The sequence below is a fragment of the Rattus norvegicus genome, chromosome 6 (genome assembly GCF_021556685.1).
Source record: "Rattus norvegicus strain SHRSP/BbbUtx chromosome 6, alternate assembly SHRSP_T2T, whole genome shotgun sequence".
NCBI lineage: Eukaryota > Metazoa > Chordata > Mammalia > Rodentia > Muridae > Rattus > Rattus norvegicus.
The window spans coordinates 33,511,746-33,538,293 of record NC_141539.1 but is presented as its reverse complement, the minus strand read 5'-3'; the positions used below and the strand labels follow the sequence as shown (position 1 = coordinate 33,538,293).

General features: G+C 40.4%; 1 protein-coding gene across 8 annotated transcripts in view; it reads left to right on the top strand.

Annotated features, from left to right (window-relative positions):
* The window catches only part of Ncoa1 (nuclear receptor coactivator 1), a 243,930-nt gene that overhangs the window by 178,191 nt on the left and 39,191 nt on the right, over positions 1-26,548 (top strand). For all 8 annotated transcript variants that reach the window (XM_087553090.1, XM_087553088.1, XM_087553093.1 and 5 more), the window contains exons 10-13: positions 560-700; positions 9,977-10,124; positions 11,355-12,684; positions 15,723-15,903. In XM_087553090.1, the coding sequence (XP_087409216.1) occupies positions 560-700; positions 9,977-10,124; positions 11,355-12,684; positions 15,723-15,903 (1,800 nt within the window). The remainder of the gene's footprint in view (positions 1-559; positions 701-9,976; positions 10,125-11,354; positions 12,685-15,722; positions 15,904-26,548) is intronic.

Genomic DNA, 26,548 nt, shown 5'->3' with positions numbered 1-26,548 from the left:
TGCAGAAAGCTGTACAGAGGGACAGTGTGCAGAAAGTGGAATCCACACAGGCCTGGGGACTTGAACTCAGTGTCTCAACAACTTCAGATGGTTTCAGTTGCTCCATACTGGAGGAATTATGTATGATTGTGACCTCAAGAAGCCCAGGCCGACATCAGCTAATTGTGTAGCTGGGGATGACCTTGAGCTTCTGGTCCTTGTGTACCTCCATCTCCCAAGTGCTGACACTACAGGCATGTGCCACCATGCCCTGTTGAGCAGTACTAGGAACTGAGCCCAGAGCCTCATGCATCATAGACAGGTGCTGGACCAACGGAGCTATACCCTGCGTAGAGCTGAATCGGACACAGTAGTGCATAGCAATCCAAGACCACACAGTCCGTGTCATTTCTCTAGTGTGCTCTAATATATACTATAATATATGAAGCGAGTAGAAATGGTCCTTTTTACTGGTTTTGACTCTCAAATATTTGGAAAGAGAATATTCATTAGATATAGCTGGTGATTTTAAAATGTGGATGATTTATAATCAAGATCCTACCATTCTTTCTCCGTGCAGGCAAAATCATCTCTATTGACACTAGCTCCCTGAGAGCTGCTGGCAGGACTGGCTGGGAAGATTTAGTAAGGAAATGTATCTATGCTTTTTTCCAACCTCAGGGCAGAGAGCCATCTTATGCCCGACAGCTGTTTCAAGAAGGTAACACTTTTGTCTTGTTTTTTTTTCCCCCCTTAACCTGTGTGTTGCTATTGAGAAACTCTTCTTGGAGTTGATAGCTGATAAGTATTTTCTCCAAATTACAACTCTGTAATAAGTCTTAGGAAAGGAAGAAATGGGTAAGCAAAGTAACTCATGAGTGGATCCTGAAGCCCAGGATGCACATCCTAAAGACGAGGATGTCATGTGGCAGTCGCTCACTCACTCATTCATCCATCCATTCATTCAGCAGATGTGTCCAGTTCCTTACATGCATAGAACACTATGTATATAAGGTGCCAGGGATACAGTGATGGCTAGGAAGCAGGTTTGCCCAGAATATATTAGGAGAATATAGGACAGCTCTAAAATCAGTGTGATAATAGAAGTATAACTATTAAAAGGCAATTTCAAGTTTGATAATTTGAGAGAGCAAGAATTTTTTTGTCTATCTCTTAAAGATTTTTCCCCAAGAAAACAAGTGTGTCAGAGAGCTTTATTACTGTTCATTTTAATTTTGATGAGTGTTGAAATATCTATCTTCTGATGTAGATTGAATTTCTAAATTTAAAACTATGCCCAGTGGCATTAACTGTCAAATACCACGTCTAGGAGGTCTGTGGAAGAACAGAACAAGTATCTCATGCCCGTAAGAAATCTGGCAGTGGTAAGGAAAGGTAGGGAAATGATTTGTGAATCAAGGTCGGAAAGTTCACAGAGATTCAGAATTAAGGCATTGTCTGTGCACTAGAAAATGCTATCATGTATGGTAGCCTAGTACTCCTTTCTGGATGTAAGCTTTAAGCCGATAGTCTCTACCGATTGCTAGTCCTAAAATACAACTAAATTATTCTCACACCCTTGTTCATTTTAACATTTTCCCCATAATAACATTGCCTTCATAACATTCTGTCTTAGTTTCCTGATGATGTGTCATTCATTACATTACAGGTTAGTTGCTTCCTAATAGAAAGAATTTCTTTGTAAGATATATATATATATATATATATATATATATATATATATATATATATATATATATATATATATATCTTAAAGTTGTAGTTCTTCAGAGGGCTCCTTATTAAATTCTATGACACTCCTCAAGATTGTTTTGTTATAAAAACCAAAAATCTACATTATTTTTAACTCCCTCAGGCAGTCCTACCTCCTAGCTTGGAAGCCATGGTAAAAATGATGGATTCCCTCTAATTATGACTTTGGACTTCCTTTATGCCACAGTGCTTGGCTTTTGAATAGGTTTGGGATTTAGAGCATGGCTTCCAATCATTACCGAATGTATGAAGTGTATATGGGTCTTTGATTTTTTTTGCCATAGTTTCCAAGGCGAACCTTCTAAAGCAGACCTGAGAAACTTAATTTCATTTGCCTATAATTTGTATACATTTCCACTAAGGTAAAATGGTATTTATTGTTCAAATGATTAAGCTCCACACAGATACAAAAGAGCCATAGTTTATAAACTATTAGTAGTCTCTATGAATTAGGTTAATTAAGATCTAATAAATAACTAATCTATCAGCATACAAAATACAATAATTTAGGGGACAGTGTAAAAAGAAAGAATTTGTTTGTTTGCTTTTGTTTTTTGTTTTGTTTTTGTTTTTTATTGGATATTTTTTATTTACATTTCAAATGTTATTTCCTTTCCCAGTTTCCTGTCCATAAGCCTTCTATCCTCTCCCCCTCCCCTTCTTCCATAAGGATGATCCCCTCCCCATCCACCCCCCTTCCCGCCTCCCTGCCCTCCAGACATTCACTTACACTGGGGTTCCAACCTTGGCAGGACCAAGGGTCTCCTTCCTTTGGTGCCAAACAAGGCCACCCTATGCTACATATGCAGCTCGAGCCATGGGCCTGTTCATGTGTACTCTTTGGGTAGTGGTTTAATCCCTGGGAGCTCTGGTTAGTTGGCATTGTTGTTCTTATGGGGCTGCAAGCACCTTCAGCTCTTTCAATACTTTCTCTAATTCCTCTACCTGGGGTCCTATTTTCAGTTCAGTGGTTTGCTGCTAGCATTCGCCTCTGTGTTTGACATGCTCTGACTGTGTCTCTCAGGAGAGATCTACATCCAGTTCCTGTCAGCATGCACTTCTTAACTTCATCCATCTTATCTAGTTTTGGTGGCTGTATATATATATATATATATATATATATATATGGGCCACATGTGGGGCAGGCTCTGAATGGGTGTTCCTTCAGTCTCTGCTCCAAACTTTGCAAGAGGAAGAATTGTAATCCATCTCCTTTTCCTCATGAGGCATTTCTATTTATTTATTTACTGCAGATTTTGTTACCCTCCCAGTCTACCCTCCAACTGTTCCACATCCTATACCTCCTCCCTCCCTAATCCACCCACCCCACCAGACTGCTAAACATCCTGGGACCTCCAGTCTTCTGAGACTTAGGTACATCTTCTCTGACTGAACCCAAACTCAGGGATCCTCTGCTGTATATGTGTTGGGGGCCTCATCTCAGCTGGCGCCTGCTGCCTGGTTGGTGATCCAGTGTCTGAGAGATCTCAGGGGTCCAGGTTAATTGAGACTGCCGGTCCTCCTACAGGTTCGACCTCCTCCTCAGTTTCCTCCAGCTTTTCCCTAATTCAACCAGACAGGTCAGCAGCTTCTGTTCAATGGTTGGGTGCACATATCTGCATCTGACTCTTTCAACCACTTGTTGGGTCTTTCGGAGGACAATCATGATAAGGCTCTTTTTTGTGCATGCCCCATACCTCAGTAAGGGTGTCAGGTCCTGTGCCTGGACCTTCTTTTCCTCAGGCTCCTCTCCATTTCCATCCCTGCATTTCTTTCAGACAGGAAGAATTATGGGTCAGAGTTTTGACTGTGGGATAGCAACCCCATTCCACACTTGGTGCTCTATCTTTCTGCCCAGTGGGGGTTCCCTCTCCCCACTGTAGGGCCTTTCACCTACCCCCCCCCTTTTGAACCTGAGAGTCTCTCACTTCCCAGGTCTCTGGTACATTCTCGAGGGTCCTCCCAACCTCCTTCCTCCTGAGGTTACCTGTTTCCATTCTTTCTGCTGGCCCTCAGGGCTTCAGTCCTTTTCTCCCACCCAATACCAGATCATGTTCCCCTCTCCCTAAACCTGCATCCCCCTTTCTCTCCCCTGTCCCCCCTCCCTCCCCACTCTCTCTTGTGGTTGCTTTCTTCTCCCTCACAAGTGGGACTGAGGTGTCCTTACTTGGGCCCTTGTATCATGGGTATTCTGTACTTTTTTTTTTTTTTTTTTGGCTGATATCCACTTATTAGTGAGAAAATACCATGCATGTCCTTTTGGGTCTGAGTTACCTCACTCAGGATGATATTTTCTAGTTCCATCCATTTGCCAGCAAAACTCAAGATGTCCTCATTCTTAATAGCTGAGTAGTATTCCATTGTGTAATTTGTTTGGTGGTGGTGGTGGTGGTGGTGATGGTAGTGGTGGTAGTGGAGGTGGTGATGGTTGGTGGTTGGTTGGTTGGTTTTGGCTGCTTTGGGCTAAGACAGCTTATATTTTAGTTTGTTTGTCTGTCTGTTTTTGGGGGGTTGGGGGGTATTTAGTGCTAGAGATTGAACCTGAAGCTTCATACAAACTATGTTAGTGCTTTCCCCAGCCTTTTTTTTTTTTTTTTTGACACAGACTCTGCTGTAGCCCAGGCTTGTTGGTCTCAACCCTATTAATGTGGCTGAGAAAGACCTTGAATTTCTGACCTTGCCCCTACCTCTCAAGTGCTGGAATCCCAACAGCAGACTACCACACCCAGATCATAAAGTATTTTCAAATGATGCTTACTGCTTCATCTTCCAGGGACACATTTGTAACCACATCCCAGCCAAGAACACATAGGAACACTTGCTTGAGCAAGATTGAAGCCATGGCCCTGCGCTGAGACTCGGGAAAGTAGTGGGTACTAAAACCACTCGAGGCACTTTAAATTGGAGAAAGCTAATATGAGTGGAGATGGTTTGGAGAAGATTCACAGGTTCTGTTCAGTTCAGACCAGTGCTTTGAAGAAAGATGAGAACAGACACTTCACGGTGTCCTGGATGCAGTGGTTGCCAATGCAGTTGCTAAGTGAGATCTCCTGACAATACACCATACTGTTAGATGAGACTGAGGATTTCCTGACAATACGCCATACTGTTAGATGAGACTGAGGGGAAAATGCTGTCTTGCAGAAAAATCTGGAAAATATGAAGCTAGGTTTCACAAGATTTTTAACATCTGTAACCAGGAAGTGTTGTTAATGTTTAATTGAGTATGATAGATGCTCTATTCTCCTGTTTTAGGAGACTCATGGCATAGGTAAGGTATTTTAAGTTCCCAAAAGTTCTACAACAAAGGTACCATTTAAACTCTTCTACTCAGGATACTTATTTTCCCTCAGAGTGGGAAGTGCTGAGATGTATGTATGTATTTATGTATGTATGGCCTACAAAGTAGTTTTATAAAAGCTTTGTTTAATTATAGTTTAATAATAGGTCATAATTTCTTATCTTTTAAATATCTCAGATGTTTATATAAATAATATAATCTCACTCTTACATGTCTTTGCAGTTCTGTATTAATAAAATTTTACTTCAGTAATAGAACTAAAAATAACTTTATCTTTATTAATTCATTGGTCATTTTTTTGTTACCTTAACTTTATACTTACAAAATAGAGTGCTAGAAATGGTGACTCATGCCTGAAATTCTACCATATAAGAGACTAAGAAAAGGGGATTGTTACAAGGTGAGGCTTGCCTGGGCTACAGAGTGAGATCCTGTCTCAAAAAAAAAATCTCACAATTGTGTGTGCATGCACACATGTGTGTGTAAAATAACACATCAACATACATATGTCACAAGTGGGGTTAATGCTATCAGGAAGTTTAGGGTGGTGTTGTTGTTGTTGTTGTTGTTGTTGTTGTTGTTGTTTGTTTTTTCCGGAGCTGGGGACCGAACCCAGGGCCTTGCACTTGCTAGGCAAGTGCTCTACCACTGAGCTAAATCCCCAGCCCCAGGAAGTTTAGAAGTTTCCATATAACACTAAATGCCCACATTAACAATTACCCAAAATGCTTTTTGAGTTTATGTAGTTAATATCAGAGTTCAGATGACCAAAAATCTTTTTTATTTCAAACTTTATTGAAAATTTTTAAATATTAACTTACTTGCCTCCTATAGAAATGTTGATGAACTGAACAGAATTTATTCTATATTGTTAACTTTAAAATCTTAGAATATGCAGAAGGAGGAGAGAGAATGAACGTCCATGTAGGAGTAACTTTTTCTTTACCTAAGAGCAGCCTTTTGCTTTGCTTCGTTTATTCTTCTCTCTAGGGAAACACTCCCTAGGTCTGGCGCTGCCAACATTTGCTCCTTGTTCAGTTGGTTGGCTTCCAGAAAGCGCCTAGTGCTTTAGGAAAGATCACATTCTTAAATAACTGTACTTCTACAATTGGTCTGGCCAGGGAAGGTTGGTTTGCTTGTTTCTTCTTACTTGAGGCCATTTCTGAGACGAAGTTAAAGAAAAGACATCTTTGCTTTTAGCACAGGACTCCCAGATGTCAGCAGTGCCCTGTAGTTATAGTCCTTCCAGCTAAACGCTTTAAGGGGCACACATGTCAGGAATTAGGCTGGGCCTGCTCACACATCTGTGTGTGTAACTTAGCACTCGAGAGGGAGAGGGAGCAGGACAGTGAGTTTGAGGCCAACTTGAACTAAGTAGTAAGATCCTGTCTCAAAATAAATTTTAAAAAGAAGAAGGAAGTCAGAGACCAAAATATTTGCTGAGTATTTGGCAAAAACTCTGATCAGAAGCAAGACCATGAGACCTTGGATGAAAATGAAATTCCAAACCTAACCCTGAAGCCAGTTAAAGGGACTCTGTGGGGTACAAAATAAATGTTTATGTGTCGTGTCTGTAGTGAGCCCTGGTGGCTACCTTATCCGCCTTCTGGTGCATTAATATAAAGGTTAGAAATTGATTAAATGTATATTATCTGGGCCATTTGTACTCTGGAAACTGCTTATTTTTCTTTGTTGGTTATGCAGAAAGTAGTCACTTAAACCCTAGTGCGGACTAGCATCCTCACTAGATATTGCCTCATAACATCACTAGCTCCATTTTAGTGGTGAATAACTGACATGGGAAAGGTCAATTCTCATTAAATCCCAGACTTACACAGAGCAGGAAAGGTCAAGTGTGGACCTGACTCCTAGCCTTACTCCTTTCTTTGCTCATGGTGACCTCCTGTTTACTATCTGCTTATGACCAAACAGACATCAGAATCTCATTTAACTAGAGTCAGGTTTTAGTAAGTCGAATTTTTAAGAATTAGGGCTTTTATCGCTTAAAAGCTGAGTATTTGCCTAACATGTTTGAGTCTGAGCTGGATTCCCATTACCAAGGAAAAAAGAAAGGAAGCTTTTTTTTTCCCCCTCCATCTTTATTAACTTGAGTATTTCTTATTTCGATTGTTATTCCCTTTCCCAGTTTCCGGGCCAACATCCCCCTAACCCCTCCCCCTCCCCTTCTAGATTGGTGTTCCCCTCCCCATCCTCAAGGAAGCTTTGCTATATTAAATAACTACCTTTTTCTCATTTCAAAGAATAATTCTCAATAAATTATAATCCATACATTATCATCTATAATAACTTCAAAACTCTAAGTATGATATTTAATTTGTTATCCAAATTTTACATTTTTTTTACAGCTTTAGCTAGAATCTTAAGTTTAGGCAGCCTAACTAATCAAAGATTGTTTTTATAATCCACATCAAATATCCTAAGGTTCCCATGTTATCCCAAGTTTCTGATTGTTTCTCATTTACAATAGATGATCAATAAGGAATTTCCTCTTAATTAATTTCCTTTATAAAATTAAGTCTTGATTCCTATAAAAGTAAGAACATAAATTGAGATATAAGTGTTTTGAAAATATACCTAAGATTGAAAATCTGTTCTTTAGAAAGAACATTCAGTTACATGCTATTATTAGCCCAGTTCCATTACACAAGCTCCAGACTGAAGATCAATCAGCCAGCGCTTCCTTTATTGCAGAGCATAGCGTAAAGGTCAGTGGGGAGTAGAAAGCAAGGGAGGCTAGAACATAGCCCTACACTAGCTACTGAAGCATGCTTTGTAAAAGGTACTTGGAGAGACATTTGTGAAGAAGGAACAGTGTTGAAAATGAAAGTCAGCACCGTAGCCGCTAGTTCCATGTGGACATCAAGGACTAAGAGTGTAGGTAGTGTGACTGAGGAAGTGAATTTTATGTTTAATTTCAAATGACCACATGTAGGCTCATGCTGCTGGGTTGAGCAGAGCAGCTCTGTAAAGTGGCTACTGTCCATCCCCCTATGTAATAAGGAGATTTGCAAAATGAACAAGATAAGGTGGGAAATGGAGTAAGTAAAATCATGTAAGATTTGTTATTTGTGGGCTGGGGATTTAGCTCAGTGGTACTTGCCTAGGAAGCGCAAGGCCCTGGGTTCGGTCCCCAGCTCCGAAAAAAAAAAAAAAAAAAGAACCAAAAAAAAAACAAAAAACAAAAAGATTTGTTATTTGTTTTCTCTGGCCCTTTATTTTTTTTTTTTTTTTTGGTTTTTTTTTTTTTTTTTTTTTTTTTTTTTCGGAGCTGGGGACCGAACCCAGGGCCTTGCGCTTCCTAGGTAAGCGCTCTAACCACTGAGCTAAATCCCCAGCCCCTTCTCTGGCCCTTTAAAATCTAATGTTAATAGTGGATTATATAATGCCACTTTTCTGTTGAAGTTGTGTTTTTCTAAATGCATATTATTTGAAGATATAAACAGTTTGGATTGTTAATATAATTTGAGGACTCACTATAGCAAAAATTTACCTATACCCTTCCACAGAAATTATCAATATCCATTAAAGATTCTTTGGATCCTTAATTTTCTTATTAAATACTAATTTCTCCACACTACATTTGGCCAGCACGGCAGTGACTTAGCTGAAAGTGCACTTTCTGTCCTGGTTTCTGCACTTAGGCAGATGTCATCCTGGTGCCTGACAGCACTCTCTCTCCTCAGTCCATGCTGGATGCCCGAGATAAAAAGAGAACATCTCTTCTCTTCTCTCCAGTAGTATGTAGCTTGAAAAAATATTTATTGACCATTTTACATCTCTTCTAAGTGATATTCAAAATGTAGCTGAGTAGGCTTTTAATGTTAGTGCTCTGCAGGCCGAGGCAAGAAGAGTGAGTGTTTGGGGCCCACTTGGGCTACATGGCCAGTCTGGGCTATATGCAGAGACTTTACCTCAAGAAGTAAAATGTCCTCAACATCTTTCTTACAAACTAAACATTAGCAGGCATTTGTGATCATAGTTCCTGTATTTTGGTGGGTTTGATCTTTTTAATTTTTCTATTGCTGAGTCTAGAAAGCGTCAGGATAGAATTACGGTGTTACTAAAACATCAGTGACATTTCAGTTCTTCAATCTTGGACAGTCTCTACACAATTCACAAGCACTTCCCGCAGTGGTTACGCTCTTGCCTGCTGTTTAAGACAGAAGTTAAGTGATACTGTTTGTAAAGTAATTTCACTGACAGCCTACATTCCCCCCTTACTAGTAGGCATTGGTTTTATCTTAATTTGCTCATTAAACAGGCTTTTAATCTTAGTGCTTAGCAGGCTGAGGCAAGAGGAGTGACTATTTGGGGCCAACTTGGGTTATATGGCAAGCCCAAAAATTATAACATTAAAATAATATAGATATGTGTAATAATTTGTCAGAGGGGACCTAAGGGATTTGATTTCCTCAGTAAATGAAGAACTTTGCAAATCACTTAAAACAGAGGGGGTGAATTTCATGGTATGTGAACTATATCTCAGTAGAGCTATAATGTAAATCACCAGGCAGCCAAAGATAATAAAAGAAAACTTGTTAAAGATAACACTAAAGGCAAAAGGCAGAAAAGTACTTCCCAGTATTTTAAATGGAGACAATAAATTTGGATAACTTGCCCAGTATAGAAAGATTTAAGATTTTATTAGGTTGGTGTTTGTCACAATCCTACTTTATGTCAAGAGGCAGCCATTCAGATTAGACTGTTAAAGTCCGTCAAGTGGTATATCTTAGCCGGAATCCCCCTTCCCCAAATCTCTGAACTGCTCTTTGAGTCAGAGAAGGCAGCAATTGGGAGGGCATTTTCAATGAGGTTCTTGCTAAAAATAAGACTTGGTAACTCTCCTTTGCCCAGCGTTCAAGTGTCAGAATTTTAACTAGGTTTTTCTTCTGTTTGACACAGTGATGACTCGTGGCACTGCCTCCAGCCCATCCTATAGATTCATATTGAATGATGGGACAATGCTTAGCGCCCACACCAAGTGTAAACTTTGCTACCCTCAAAGTCCTGACATGCAGCCTTTCATCATGGGAATTCATATCATCGACAGGTACTATTTATTTGGAGAGAAATTCTAAGTTAGCATAAGAATAGCTTGATGAGTATATCCATAATTAATATTAATTATCTATTAGTATATCCATATTGGATTTTAGAGTTTTGTTACCTAATAGCTTTGTTGTTCATAAAGGGAGACAGGAAAGGTGGGACTGAGAAATCATTTTTTAGGGGGTGAAAACAAAATGGTGCCTAAAAATTTACAACATTCTTCATGAGCACATAACAGCCTTAGAAGAGATTCCAAAGTTGATAGCATTGCTATTTTGTTTTTAAATGCGCTTTATTAGGACATCTATGGCCCTTGAGTTCAAGTTGACAGTTTATCATAGAAGCCTTACTCATTAAACTCTCAACTTGAAGTCTTTCAGTATTGCTTTTAATTTGTTCCCTATTTCTAAGTGAGATCTATACTGATGCACATAGCAAATCATGAAATTGTCCTTTTATGCTGTTGTTTGTTAAGAAGCCCTAAGTTATAAGTGCATATAATTTAGCATTAAGAACAAAGACATTTCCCCCTCACTTCATCTTTTTCCATCTGATGTTTTGTGCATTGGAACATGGTAATGCCAGTCACAAATCTGTTGTCATAGTTACACATTTGAGTAAAGAACTCAGTTAAACCTGGGTTCAGTATTCTGACTTTTTCTAGTTTTAGTTGAAATTTTTCTTGTGAGTGGAATTAGCACAGTTCTTTTTTTCATATTGTGATTTCTCTTCCAAAACATCTGCTATGTCTACATATCACCCTCTTTAATTTTTGCATCAGCAACACAGTATTTTCCTTACCCAGTCTTCCTCTTTGGAGTTGAAATACTTAAAAGCTGTAACAGGGGAGCCATAAATAAAATGCTTTCTAAATAAAGATATGGGAAGTTTCTCCTTCAAAGTAAATTACCACTGCAATCATAATTATTTATATTAATCTTAGATAAGCGTATTAGTATATCTATTGCATATTTTCCCAACACCAATTTGTTTCTCACAGCACTGAAGCTGTCACTGACGTAAGAATCCTTAGGCACTGTTTCCTAGGAAGTGGTGCTGCCCCTCTCAGTGGTAGTGGCAGGTCCCTGATTCTCTTAATTTAGGTCGATGCAGAACCTCTACTTGATAGTTTGGAACATTAATGAGGCTGATGGCCTTTCTTATAATATCATTATGAAAATCTAATAAAAGCAGATTAAAATGATTGAATAATAATATATTTTTCCCCTAGGGAGCACAGTGGGCTTTCTCCTCAAGATGACACTAATTCTGGAATGTCAATTCCCCGAATAAACCCCTCAGTCAATCCTGGTATCTCTCCAGCCCATGGTGTGACCCGTTCATCCACGTTGCCACCATCCAACAACAACATGGTCTCTGCCAGAGCAAACCGCCAGCAGAGCACAGACCTTAACAGCGGCAGCAGTCACAGTAACTCTAGCAGCAGCCAAGGGAGCTTTGGATGCTCACCTGGAAATCAGATTGTAGCCAGCGTTGCCTTAAGCCAGGGACAGGCAGGTTCCCAGAGCAGTAATCCGTCTTTAAACCTCAATAATTCTCCTATGGAAGGTACAGGAATTTCCCTCGCACAGTTCATGTCTCCGAGGAGACAAGCTAATTCTGGCTTGGCAACAAGGGCCAGGATGTCAAACAATTCATTTCCTCCAAATATTCCAACATTAAGCTCCCCGGTTGGCATCACTAGCGGTGCCTGTAGTAATAATAACCGATCCTATTCCAATATCCCAGTAACATCTTTACAAGGTATGAATGAAGGACCCAATAATTCTGTTGGCTTCTCTGCCGGCTCTCCAGTCCTTCGGCAGATGAGCTCACAGAATTCACCTAGCAGATTAAGTATGCAACCAGCAAAAGCCGAGTCCAAAGACAACAAAGAGATTGCATCCATTTTAAATGAAATGATTCAGTCAGACAACAGTGCTAACGAAGGCAAGCCTCTGGACTCAGGACTTCTGCATAACAATGACAGACTCTCAGATGGAGACAGTAAGTACTCTCAAACTAGTCACAAACTAGTACAGCTATTGACGACTACCGCAGAGCAGCAGTTACGGCATGCTGACATAGACACGAGCTGCAAAGACGTCCTGTCCTGCACTGGCACTTCCAGCTCCGCCTCCTCTAACCCCTCAGGAGGTACTTGTCCCTCTTCCCACAGCTCTCTGACTGAGCGGCATAAAATTCTGCATCGGCTTTTACAGGAGGGCAGCCCCTCAGACATCACCACCTTGTCTGTGGAACCCGAAAAGAAGGACAGTGCGTCAGCTTCTACTGCTATGTCAGTGTCTGGACAAGCCCAGGGGAGTGCCAGCATAAAACTAGAACTGGATGCTTCAAAGAAAAAAGAGTCAAAAGACCATCAGCTCCTACGCTACCTTTTAGACAAAGATGAGAAAGATTTAAGATCAACTCCAAACCTGAGCCTGGATGACGTAAAGGTCAAAGTGGAGAAGAAAGAGCAGATGGATCCTTGTAACACAAACCCAGCCCCAGTGACCAAACCTGCTCCCGAGGAGGTTAAACTCGAGTCCCAGAGCCAGGTGGGTGAATCCTTGCTTCATAGAATGGGCTTTTATTTCTTCCGTTTTGCCTTTTCTACTCCCTCTCTAGACTAGATCTGGATGGGCTCTTATCCTGTCTTCTCTTCTCAGAGCGTAGTTCTCAACCTGTAGTCCCATACCAGATAGCCTGCATGTCAGATATTTACATTATAATTCATAACAGTAGCAAAATTATAGTTATGAAGTAGCAATGAAAATAACTTTATGGTTGAGGGTCACCACAGTGTGAGAAACTGTATTAAAAGGTCACAGCATTAGGAAGGTTGAAAACCATTGACTTAGAGGTTGAAGCCATGGAGTGCCCTCAGGCATTCCTTGTAAAACTCTAGAGGCTGCAATGGTCCTGTGTCATTTTTTTAAATGATGGCCTTCTTTCTTTCCTCTCTATTCCTTCTACTGTTTTTCTATAGATGGAGTTTACATCTTAAGACTGTTTCGGGTATTGTCAGTCTTTTAAAGTAAGCCATTCTAGGATATATATGTAGTATATGTAGTAGCTATAGGATCTGACTATGTAGACGAGGCTGTCCTTGAACACTCAGAGACCCCTCTACCTCTGCTGTGATTAAAGGCTTGTGTGGCCACACCCAGTGTCTCAGGACATTTTAAAGTACACCTGTCCTCATCCCCTCCTCCCAACTTCATATAGTAACACCATTCCAGGACAGAATCCAGGAACATATGCATTTTGAAGGAAGTTCTTCAAAGGATTATGGGTAACAGCTAATTTGAGGAAGCTCTGATGTCCATGAAATAAGAGCGAAGTGTGAGGACACAGGTAGACTGACCTGCTGAAGGCGGCTCCTAAGCCTCTTTCCTGTCTTCTGCTTCTGAGCACCCTCAGTAGAAGGCGGGAACTTAGCTATTCTGGGTAGCAGGTCACTGCCTTTACTCAACATGTCCTGAGACAGAAGTGAAAAGAAGCTGTTCATAAGTGTTAGAAGCATCTGTGGTGGAGCTGGTATGAAAGTTAATAGGCAGATTTGTTTATTGAGCAATTGCTTATAAACTGTGAAAGAACGTCATAAAAGAGACCCTTTCCTTCTAAGAGCGTTCACGTCATGTAGGTAGAGAGCCCTTTACAACTAAATGGCACATTCACAGTGCAGCTTATTAGGACTCTCCATTGGGAGACAAGGGTCACACTCAATGCTCAGGCCCTTGAATTTCCTGAAGCAGCTTAATTTTCCCCTGACTCTTAAACTATCTCTCTTCCTTAATACATTCTATACCTGGGAACATTCTTAACTACCCTGGGCTAAGCTCTCTATATTTTCAGTGTCTCTTTACTTGTATGTTTTGACCCATATTTTTAATACAATAAAACTAATATTTTTAAGCAGAAACACAGTCTTAAACATTAGGTATATTAAAACTATCAAGCTTGAAAATTAAAATTTAAAATATCTTTATAAAATCATGTTACTGTATATCAGATATGCTTATACATCTGTCTCAGTGGCCATGTGTACACATTTCTGTTGAGTTTATACTTAGAAGTGGAATTGCATAATCCTAAATTGTGCATACACTCATTGTTAGTAGGTGTGTGGTTTTCCCACTCTACTTGTCTTTGTTTCCCATTCCTTGTCTTTGTTCTCTATCCTTGGTAGTTCTTGGTATTGTCAGTCTTTTAAATTAAACCATTCTAGGAGCTATAATGTAGTAGTTCATAGTTTTACTTTACATTTTCTGATAAATGACCATTGATCATTTAGATACTTTCTTTCTTTTGTAACTTGCCAGTCTAGCCATTTTTTTTTTTTTTTTGATTCTTTTTTTTTTCGGAGCTGGGGACCGAACCCAGGGCCTTGCGCTTCCTAGGTAAGCGCTCTACCACTGAGCTAAATCCCCAGCCCCAGTCTAGCCATTTTTAAATCTGCTGTCCTCTGTCTGTTGGCCTCTGTGTAAGTGTCCCTCGTGTGTCTGAGGAGTGGTCCACTGCTGGTTATACGTCGCAGGCGTCCTCTGCACTGTGTCTTGTGGTTTCATTGGGGGGGGGGGGGTTGTTCTCATTACTTTGTTTTGTCTTGGTTTTTATGAAGCAAATTTTATTTTAATATGGTTGAATTTGTCCATTTTTCCCATGTGGTTTGTGCTTCTTACACATGTGTAATAAAAGACAAGCTTAAACTGTTCACAGAGCATTACTTATAGTAGCCAAAAACTAGAAATAGCCCAAAACTCCATTACAGAGAATGGATAATTTCATTGTGACATGTTCATATAAAGGGATATTAAAGGGCATACTTGGAATTCTACTTACACAATCTAAAAGGAAAAATTAGTTCAATAAAATGGTGAAACAGAAATGGGTTGACATTTGTGCTAATTAATTATCCCACAGTACTGTAGTATACTACTACTCTAAAAGTTTTTTCTTTTTATATCTATAACCTCAGACAGACTCTCTAGTCTGTGAAATTCTTGGGTTTTCTGAGATCTTTGAAGTTCTCACACTTTTTAAAAAAAATTTTCCTTTTATATTTAAAAAGATATAATACAAATTTGTACTACAGAATTTTGAAAGCTAAGACAGAAAAACAAAGCACCACGATGCATCATAGCATGTCATCTTTTTATCTTTCCAGCCCATCCTTCTCTTATATCCATACTTCCTACCAAGCTATACTAGATATAAATGTTACTGTATAATATTACTATTATGTCATAGTCTAGATTTTCCCTAGTTGAATAGATATCATGTAACTTCTTTTTGTTGATGTGTTTTTGTTTGCTTTTTATGTCAGAGTTTCTTTGTATAGCTCTGGCTATCCTGTAACTTGCTCTGTAGAACAAGGTGGGCTTCAACTCAGAGATCCCCCTGTCTCTGCCTCCTGAGTGCTAGGATTAGGCATGCACCAGAAGATGTAATTTCAATAAAGTTTCACTCCTATCTCTTCTTAATTCAGTCTCTGCCAATTTGGTTTCTAGAGTTGAAGAAAACACCTTTGTTCTACATTCCCTCAGATGAAATCATAAAGCACATTTCTTCTAACTGTTGTTTCTCCTCTTAGTTTTCAGCTGACCTTGACCAGTTTGATCAGTTATTGCCCACACTGGAGAAGGCAGCGCAGTTGCCGGGCTTGTGTGAGACAGACAGAATGGATGGTGCGGTCCCCGGTGTGAACATCAAGTCGGAGATCCTGCCCGCTTCACTTCAGCCCACCCCTGCCAGATCTGCTCCCAGGCTGAACAGTACGTGCTGGGGGAAGCAAGTCACTTTAAGTGTTTAGTTGGACTGTGGGTTAACCCTTTGTCTTGCTCCATTATTGCAGAACACTTTTGTCTGTTAGGAATGAAACATCTTTTCACAATGCCACTCTAAACATGAAACAGTTGTCTTTAGTCTTTAGATCGTGCATTTTTTTTAGACTGAGTCCTGATGAATCCCAGAGTAGTCTCAAACTTCGCTTGGTAGCTGAGAATGAGCATGAACACTAATCCTTCTACCTTCATTTCTAAGTACGAGGATTGCAGACACCCAATCTTGGATAGTTCTAATGTAGTAGAACCCCTTCTTTTGTAGTTGTTGTTACAGTGAGTGGTTGGTGGTAAGGAGAGTGGTTTGTGTTCTTACCCAGAGTACACATAACAACACTCAGAAATGCACTATTGGGTCACAGCATGTTTTTCAAATATCTCTCCTGAATGTTAGTCTTTTTTTATAATTTTATTTTTCTTGGATATTTTATGTATTTACATTTCAAATGTTATCCCCTTTCCCCCCCCTTGCCCATGTTCCCATCCCCCTCCCCCTGCTTCTATGAGGGTGCTCCCACTCCCACCTACCCACTCCAACCTCAACATCTTGGCATTCCCCTACAATGTGGAAATGAGCCTTCACAGGACCAAGGGCTTCTCCTCCCACTAATGCTGGACAATGCCATCCTCTGCCACATTTATGGCTGGAGTCATGGGTCACTCCATGTGTATTCTTAGGTTGGTAGTTTAGTCCCTGGGAGCTCTGGTGGGATTTGGTTGGTTGATATTGTTGTTCTTCCTATGGTGTTACAAACCCCTTCAGTTCCTTTAGTCTTTTCTCTAACTCCTCCATTGGGGACTCCTTGTTCAGTCCAATGGTTAGCTGCAAGCATCCTCATCTGTATCAGTAGGGCTCTGGCAGAACCTCTCAGAAGACACCCATATCTGGCTCCTGTCAGTAAGCACTTCTTGGTATCAGCAATAGTGACTGAGGTTGGTGGCTGCATATGGAATGGATCCCCAGGTAAGGCAGTCTCTGGATGACCTTGTCTTTTTTTTTTTTTTTTTTTAACTTGAGTATTTCTTATATACATTTCGAGTGTTATTCCCTTTCCCGGTTTCCGGGCAAACATCCCCCTCCCCCCTCCCCTTCCTTATGGGTGTTCCCCTCCCCATCCTCCCCCCATTGCCGCCCTCCCCCCAACAATCTAGTTCACTGGGGGTTCAGTCTTAGCAGGACCCAGGGCTTCCCCTTCCACTGGTGCTCTTACTAGGATATTCATTGCTACCTATGAGGTCAGAGTCCAGGGTCAGTCCATGTATAGTCTTTAGGTAGTGGCTTAGTCCCTGGAAGCTCTGGTTGCTTGGCATTGTTGTACATATGGGGTCTCGAGCCCCTTCAAGCTCTTCCAGTTCTTTCTCTGATTCCTTCAACGGGGGTCCTAGTCTCAGTTCAGTGGTTTGCTGCTGGCATTCGCCTCTGTATTTGCTGTATTCTGGCTGTGTCTCTCAGGAGCGATCTACATCCGGCTCCTGTCGGTCTGCACTTCTTTGCTTCATCCATCTTGTCTAATTGGGTGGCTGTATATGTATGGGCCACATGTGGGGCAGGCTCTGAATGGGTGTTCCTTCAGTCTCTGTTTTAATCTTTGCCTCTCCCTTCCCTGCCAAGGGTATTCTTTTTCCTCATTTAAAGAAGGAGTGAAGCATTCACATTTTGATCATCCGTCTTGAGTTTCATTTGTTCTACGCATCTAGGGTAATTCAAGCATTTGGGCTAATAGCCACTTATCAATGAGTGCATACCATGTGTGTTTTTCTGTGATTGGGTTAGCTCACTCAGGATGATATTTTCCAGTTCCAACCATTTGCCTACGAATTTCATAAACTCGTTGTTTTTGATAGCTGAGTAATATTCCATTGTGTAGATGTACCACATTTTCTGTATCCATTCCTCTGTTGAAGGGCATCTGGCTTCTTTCCAGCTTCTGGCTGGATGACCTTGTCTTTAGTCCCTGCTCCACTCTTTGTCCTTGTATTTCCTCCTGTGAGTATTTTGTTCTCCCTTCTAAGAAGGAATGAAGCATCCACATTTTAGTTTCCATCTTCTTGGGCTTCATATGATCTGTGAATTTTTTCTTAGGTATTCCAAGCTTTTGGGCTAATATCCACTTATCAGTGAGTACATACCATTTGTGTTCTTTTGTGACTGGGTTACCTCACTCAGAATGATATTTTCTAGTTCCATCCATTTGCCTAAGAATTTCATGAAGTCATTTTTTCTAATAGCTGAGTAGTACTCCATTGTGTAGATGTACCACATTTTCTGTATCCATTCTTCTGTTGAAGGACATCTGGGTTCTTTCCAGCTTCTGGCTATTATAAATAAGGCTGCTATGAACATAATGGAGCATTTTTTGGGTGTGTGCCCAGGAATGGTATACCTGGGTCCTCAGGTAGTACTATGTCCAGTTTTCTGAGGAATCTCCAGACAGATTTCCAGAATGGTTGTACCAGGCTTTAATCCCACCAACAATGGAGGAGTGTTCCTCTTTCTCCACATCCTCGCCAGCCAGCATCTGTTGTCACCTGAGTTTTTGATCTTAGCCATTCTGACTAGTGTGAGGTAGAATCTCAGGGTTGTTTTGATTTGCATTTCCCCAAAGACTACGGATGTTAAACATTTCTTTAGGTGCTTCTCAACCATTCAGCATTCCTCAGCTAACAATTCTATTTAGCTCTGTACCCCATTTTTCATAGGGTTATTTGACTCTCCGGAGTCTAACTTCTTTAGTTCTTTGTATATTTTGAATATTAGCCCTCTATCAGATATAGGATTGGTAAAGATATTTTCCCAATCTATTGGTTGCCATTTTGTCCTGATGACAGTGCCCTTTGCCTTACAGAAGCTTTGTAATTTTATGAGGTCCCATTTGTCGATTCTTGATCTTAGAGCATAAGCCACTGGTGTTCTATTAAGAAATTTTCCCCTGTACCCATGTGTTCAAGACTCTTCCCCACTTTCTTTTCTATTAGTTTCAGTGTTTCTTGTTTTTTGTGGAGGTCTTTGATCCACTTGGACTTGAGCTTTGCACAAGGCAGTAAGAATGGATCAATTTGCATTCTTCTACATGCTGACCTCCAGTTGAACCAGCACCATTTGTTGAAAATGCTATCTTTTTTCCATTGGATAGTTTTAGCTCCTTTGTCAAAGATCAAGTGACCATAGGTGTGCAGGTTCATTTCTGGGTCTTCAATTCTATTCCATTGATCTACCTGCCTGCCTCTATACCAATACCATACAGTTTTTATCACTATTGCTCTGTAATACAGCTTGAGGTCAGAGATGGTGATTCCCCCAGAAGTTCTTTTATTGCTGAGAGTAGTTTTCACTATCCTGGGTTTTTTGCTTTTCCTAATTAATCTGCAGATTGCTCTTTCTAACTCTATGAAGAATTAAATTGGAATTTTGATGGGGATTGTATTGAATCTGTAGATTGCTTTTGGCAAGATGGCCTTTTTCACTATATTAATCCCGCCAATCCATGAGCATGGAAGGTCTTTCCATTTTCTGAGATCTTTTTCAACTTCTTTCTTAGGAGACTTGAAGTTCTTGTCATACAGATTTTTCACTTGCTTGGTTAGAGTCACACCAAGGTATTTTATATTACTCATGACTATTATGAAGGGTGTCACTTTCCTAATTTCCTTCTCAGCCTGTTTATCCTTTAAATAGAGGAAGGCTACTGATTTATTTGAGTTAATTTTATATCCAACCACTTTGCTGAAGGTGTTTATCAGGCTTAGTCGTTCTCTGGTGGAACTTTTGGGGTCACTTAAATATACTATCATATCCTCTGCAAATAGTGATATTTTGACTTCTTCCTTTCCAATTTGTATCCCTTTGACCTCATTTGTTGTTCAATTTTTCTGGCTAGGACTTCAAGTACTTTGTTGAATAGGTAGGGAAAGAGTGGACAGCCTTGTCTAGTCCCTGTTTTTAGTGGGGTTGCTTCAAGTTTCTCTCCGTTTGGTTTGATGTTGGATACTAGTTTGCTGTATATGGCTTTTACTGTGTTTAGGTATGGACCTTGAATTCCTGACCTTTCCAAGACTTTTATCATGAAAGAGTGTGACGGGCTGGAGAGATGGCTCAGCCATTAAAGGCTAGACTCACAACCAAAAATATAATAGTTTTATAAATTATAAAAAGAAGAGATTCTGTTTCAAAATACCCTAAACAACTACTGCATGCCCATTATTTCCTGATGAAATTTTACTTGGCTATTAAAGTTTCCAGATGGTTTTAAATTAGAGAAATCAATTCATATTTCTTTAACAAGCATTTCTGAAATTCTCTATATTATAGAATTGCTTTTCTCAAGTAATATGCATTACCACATAGAATGAGATTTTCATGGAATATTATTTAGGAGACCACAGTGTTAAAATATGTCACTACTGATTAGCATTCTTCTAAATAAAATAGACTAATATTATAATACTTGCAATTCATGGAATTTGCAATCTTTTTTTCACATATCAGATTTCAAAATTAGAAAAAAAAATTAATGATAAAACCACTGTGTGACCTTGAAAGTGAAGCAAACCTCTGGAATGTTCTAGAATTCTTCCATCCTCTCCTCTTGTCGAATGGGTTCCAACATGGGTCTTCACTTACTTCCTTCTCACTGGACCTTTCAGAAGTCAGGACCTCTAGAGGAGGAGTCAGAAGGCTAAGTTCAAGCTTTACATTCCATTTATTAATAAAGAAATGAATTTCCAAGTCTTACCCTGTTTGAGATACAAAGTAGAATTTTGATGAAATGGCTGAACTGGGCACTGTAACTCATGCCTGTAATTCTAGCAGTGGAGAGGTACAGATCTGGGATTCAAGGTCATCCTCAGCTGCATGGTGATATGGAAACTACCCTGAGCTGCATAAGACCCTAAAAAACAAATAATAATAAATAAATGTTTGAAATCAAAGTTTCTGGTAACTGAAATTGAAAGCCTCCAGAATCTAGCCCAGGTGGGAATCCAGTAAGACATGGGACTAAATAAATAGGTAAAATAAAAATCTATGCATTAATTTATTAGAACTCCTGTTCCTCTTCCCTATCAAGTGTGAGAGAATGGAGAGGTTTTCTCAGGAGACACTGAATGCCCAGAAAGAAGATGTAAGACGTGGATAAATAAAAAAAAAGACCCTTTTCACTGTGTGCAGAAGCCACCTGACCAACACAGAGACGGCTTCTAGAACTGAGAAAACTTGCACTGAGCTTACCCAGTGAGCAGTACAGGAGCACTGACTGAGAAGATAGAGCCAGAGACTATCACAACTTTAATAAAGACCTGCTTGTAAAAGGAAGCAGAACAGCAGACAGTGTCACACTCCTTTATTCCCAGCACTTAGGAGGCAGAGGCAGCTGGATCTCTGAGTTTGAGGCCAGCCCGGTCTCTACAATGAGTTCTAGGTCAACCAGGACTTCATAGTGAGACCCTGCTTCAAGCAAGCAAACAAGCAAATAAAAAGGAAGAAAGAAGAAAAAAGAAAGAGGGGAAAAAAGAGAGAGAAAGGGATAAGAATTGCATGTAGTAAACTGGTTTCCAAAAGTAATATTAGAAGAAGCTAAATGAGGCTGTGTTGTAGTTAAAGGGCTTCCAAGCATTATAGCAGTGGTGGACTCTAGACAGCTCTTCCCCTATAAACCCTGGGGAATGAATAGACACATGAAATCGTTCTTTTCACACTGCAGTGTGGCATCATGGTCTCTGAGAAAGCAACACAGAAGGCCAGCTCTACAACCAACCTCGCTTAGCTCTGTTTGTGAGGTAGAAAGGACTGATTTGATCTTGTTCCGTCTTGTGGTTCTGAGACAGTCTTACTCTGGGACCGTGCTGATATCCACCAGACTGGCCTCAAACTCCCCCCTCTGCCTCCCAGCAAGCCGAGACAGCCCAGTGTTTTCTTGGAGACATTTACCAAGTAGGCGGAGGTAGGAGGAACCCGAAATGAGAGGGGGAAATGGCATATGCTATGAACAACGGAAAAGGGGGAAAGACATCATATCAAATTACCTGAAAACAATTAGAACCAGTGATAAAATAAAACTTTAAAACAAAGGAAAATGACACAGGATATCAAATGAATAACCAAAAACTGCTAATTTCTATACCCAATATCACTTAAAATAAACAAAGGTGAAAAGGATGTAAAAGTGATGGAAGAACAAACAAAACAGCCAGCACCTGTCTCCAGGGCCAGCCAGGAGTTTGTCACCAGCGGATTACACTACTTTTCAAAAGAGAAGAAAATGGAGGTAGAAACTCCTTTACATAAAGTAGTGAAGAAAAACAAATATGATAGAAAAGAAAAAACAAGCCACAGTTACTAGAAGAAAGTGCAAAAGTAATATAAAATAAACTATGAGGTTAAGAATTCATGGTAGGCGAATAAAACAGCTCAGTCAAGGAGGGAGCCAGGAAAGGGAAGAGGACAGAAGAGGAAGAAGTGTGAGCAAAAAGCCTCTGTAGTGCAGCTCACCTGGACTAAGGGAAGTGTCACTGCAACCCCCGCTCTGCTGGTAAATGTCCACGTATAAAATAAAAGAAAAAACATGTAAATGAAATTAAATAATTTTAGAAGAAAAAACAAAAGATTCTTTTTAAAATAAAGTAAAGCAGTACTAAAAATACTGAGAAGTTATGAATGACAATGAAGAACTGGAGAAGTCAGAGCTGGAGAGATGGCTCAGTAATGAAGAGCACTTGTGCTTCTCCAGAGACTCCAAGTTCACAGCCTCCAACAGTCAGTAACTCCAATGTCAGGGCTCAGCTGCTGCCTTCCTCTGGCCTCCACACGTACCAGGCATGCATATGGTACATGTATTGTGTGCAGGCTAACATTCATATACATAAAAGTAAAATACTTTGAAAGGAGAATTAAAGAAGCTCCTTTCTCCCATTAGAAGGCCCTCCAATGCCAGGGTTGATCAAACAGGTCTTAGGTGGTAGCAGCATGCTGAACTTGTGAGTCCTGTCTGCTCCTGCTGCTGATGTGCACTGAGAGCCACTTCTGCTTGTCCCCGTCATAGCTACATCCACTTTAGTAGCTTCCCATCTTTGAATACTAGGACCCACTCCTGGCCCCAAAGAGCTTTGTGACTTGGTTAGATTTCCACTGACTCCAGAACCTCCTCCTGAGGTTGTCTTGTCTTCCTAAGAGGGTCAACGCCCAAACTGGGGGTGGGGGTGGGGTGAGGATGGGGGTCTCTCCCAAGTGTGTGAGAATAGAAAACAAAGTACTGAGTTCACATTGGAGGGGCCTGGGCACCCTGCCTACCAGTCTCTGCTCTGTCAGACCTCACTCAACAGTAGCATTCTACTGGATGGAGGAAGCTGTGCAAATCCAGACGACTATTGTAGCTACTTCATGGTCGATCCATTTCTGTACTAGTACTTTTTTTTCTAAGTTTCTTTCATTACTAAATTTGTTTGTCTTCTTTCTGCTGCTGTTGACACTGCTTGAGTGGTAAACTTTTACTGCCTCTCAGTGTGCACTGGAAGACTTGGAATTTGAAAATTCTGGTAGCTAGCATGTTTCTTTAGCTAAAGTAGGAAGCTCTTTTCCTGGCAGTGAACATAGATTCTGACCAGAGAGGCCTCATCTCTCAGTTGCCGAGAGGGAATAGAGGTCTGCAACAGCAGCCTCCTTGTGGCAGCCCTGGCACCCACAGGAGACTCCCTGGGCTGAACTTCTACCATGAGTCACAGACTCACCACCCTAATCCATGGGCACATTCCAGAGTCAGCTGCATCAGGGCAGAGGTCTGGTGGCAGCTGTTCATTGTCCTTTAATTGTCCCAGCAACAACCCGTGTCCTGTTCCTCAGGGTTGCTCTGATCCTCTTCTGAGAAGCGCGTTCAGGAGAATCTCCTGCCTTAATTTAGTTGAGTTGGGCACCCGCTTGTGTCCATCTGTGCTTTGTCCTTAGACTTCATGAGTCTGCTCTCCCGCTCCTCGGGCTTCTGCTGTCCTTTCAGCTCGAGACTTTTTTTTTATTCTCTCTCTCCATTTTTCTTACTTCACTGATTTTTGTTTCGTTCTTTGGGCTTTTGTTGGGGGCTCTTGCTGTGGTTTTGAGACAAACTCCTTCGGAGTAGCCCAGGTTGGCCTCACTCTCAGTAGTTGTCTTCTCCCCTGCAGTGTCCTTTTGAGCTGCGTCCATATCCCTGTTTTGGGGAGTCAATTGAATGTTTGATAGTTGGTAATGTTATTTTTAACAAAGCTTGTTGATCAGAGAAATAATACCAAGGCTGGAGAGATGGTTTAATTGGCACTGTGCTTGCAAGCAGAGGGGCCCAGGTTCATTTCCCAGTACCCATATAAAATTAAAAGGCTAGAAATGACAGCACAGAAACAGCCTAAATCTGCAAATTCCAAGTTGAGCATGAGACCCTGTGTGTGCCTTTGGATTGATCTCTGGTTATGAGGAAAGTTCTTCATGCTTCCTCTATTAGATCCTGGCCTTGTTAATGCATCTTCTATAACCTGTAGCATGCATACCCTTACTCCAGGTCAGAGCGAAAGGAGTACATATGGTGGGTAACCTGAGCTCTCTGACAAACGAACTCTCTGATGATCCACCTGCCCTATTTCCTTCACTGAGCAGAACTTTTCTAACTTCTGTGGCACCTGGGTTAATGACTACCCATTAGCTACTCTCACTGAAAGGTTAACCACATATAACCACACATAAGTGAAATTAGAGTTCACTTTTGCATTCAAAGTTGTCCATTTTGTGATGAAAAGGATAGAGATAGTTTACCCTGGCTGGACCATAAAAGTGTTCTTCCTCCCTGTTCAGTGTGGGAATGAAGCTTTAAATTCTGGATGGTTCAGTAACCTTTCAGATCCAGCTAGCTGTGTGAGGGTTTCACTCCCTCAGGAGTGCAACTAAGCCTAGGACTGCCACTTTTTACTATTTTCAATGGGATCTTTTAAAAGAACAACCTGCCGTGCTCTCTGTGGTTGTTAATGCATTGGATAGGATCAGGGATTTCCCCAGATCTTATTTGTAACAAAGTTTTGCAGTATTAAAAAAAGCAAGAAATAACAGCAAATAGGGATGAAGTGCAGCTGGCAGAGTGCCCGTCTCACATGTATAATGTCCTGGGTTCCATCTCTAGCAGCACATAGAACTGATCATGGTGATATATGCTGGTGATCCCAGAAGGTAGAGACAGGAGTATCAGATGTGCAAAGTAAAGGCGAGGTCAGCCTTGATCGTGACAGCAAGGGCCTTTGCTGCTGCGCCATCTTGCCATCCCAGAATGCTTGTTTTATTCAAAATTTAACTCAAGTTTACTATGAAGAGACCCTTTAAAAGACTACAGCCTGGTTAAGTAGTTCCCAAGGAATTCTAGAAGTGAGCTCCTTCTGCAGTTGTTTCTACACTCCCTTAACATATATTTCCTTAGTGATTATTTTTAAATCCTATTAACTTGGACAGCATTAAAATATATAACTATAAAGTAAGAAGTTCCAAATGGAATAAGTTTTTAGTACTTAAGAGTCATTGTCCTAGCAAGCGCAAGGCCCTGGGTTCGGTCCCCAGCTCCGAAAAAAAGAAAAAAAAAAAAAAGAGTCATTGTACTTTCTTGTTTTAGATGTTACATAAAGTATGGGATTTTTAAATTTATATTATTAAGATAGTCACACAAGATAGCAAAACAATACCGATAAAACTATGTAATATTATCTATATGACATACACAGACTTCTCTTCATCTTCCGTGTGTGTGTGCTGTGTGTGTGTGTATGTGTGTGTGTGTGTGTGTGTGCACTCAAGTATGTACACTCACACAGCACACACAGCAGGAGTATCACCAGTTAAAAGCCAGTCTAGCTACATAAGCAAATTCAAGGTCAAACTGAGCTACATATTGAGGAAAAAAGCATCATACTTTGCACATTGACTGTTTTGTACATTAACCTTTTCCTTGGATGGCTTGCTGTTCCCAATTTGCACTGTTTGGTATCTGTATGAGGATTAAGGTTTCTGAGAGGTGATTGGTATCTTTTACTATTACAGAGCTCTAATGAGGAACCTATGTTGGAGACAGTTATTACTTATGAGGTCATATATGAAGTACAAATTCTAACTATAAGTGTCTGGATCAGAGGACTGATACGTAGATAGTAATACAAGATCCTTCTCACAGAGCATACTTCTGATGGTCCTATTTCTGCATATCTTTTGCAGAACTTTGAATTGTGTTTACTCATCATTATAAATATGATGGATTTTTGTTTTCACAATATAATTTCAAACTGTATTATTTTACTCAGAGTTAAGTTGACCATTTTCAGTGATTTTACATGATCTCTTTATGATCTCTGACCATTTATCTACTTGGTTATTGGGTTCTTACTAATTTATGGGAGTTTTATTTACTAAAGAAATCAGCCCTTATTTACTTAATGAATAAAAGACAACAGTGACACTCTAACTGCCATGCACAGTTACAGCCAGATACAACAAACTGAGCCAGAAGTTTTCTTTTCAGCAGCTGAGAAAGATTAGCTGTGAATGTGAGAATGGGAAGTTGTTGGGTCAGCCATTGGAGATAGTAAC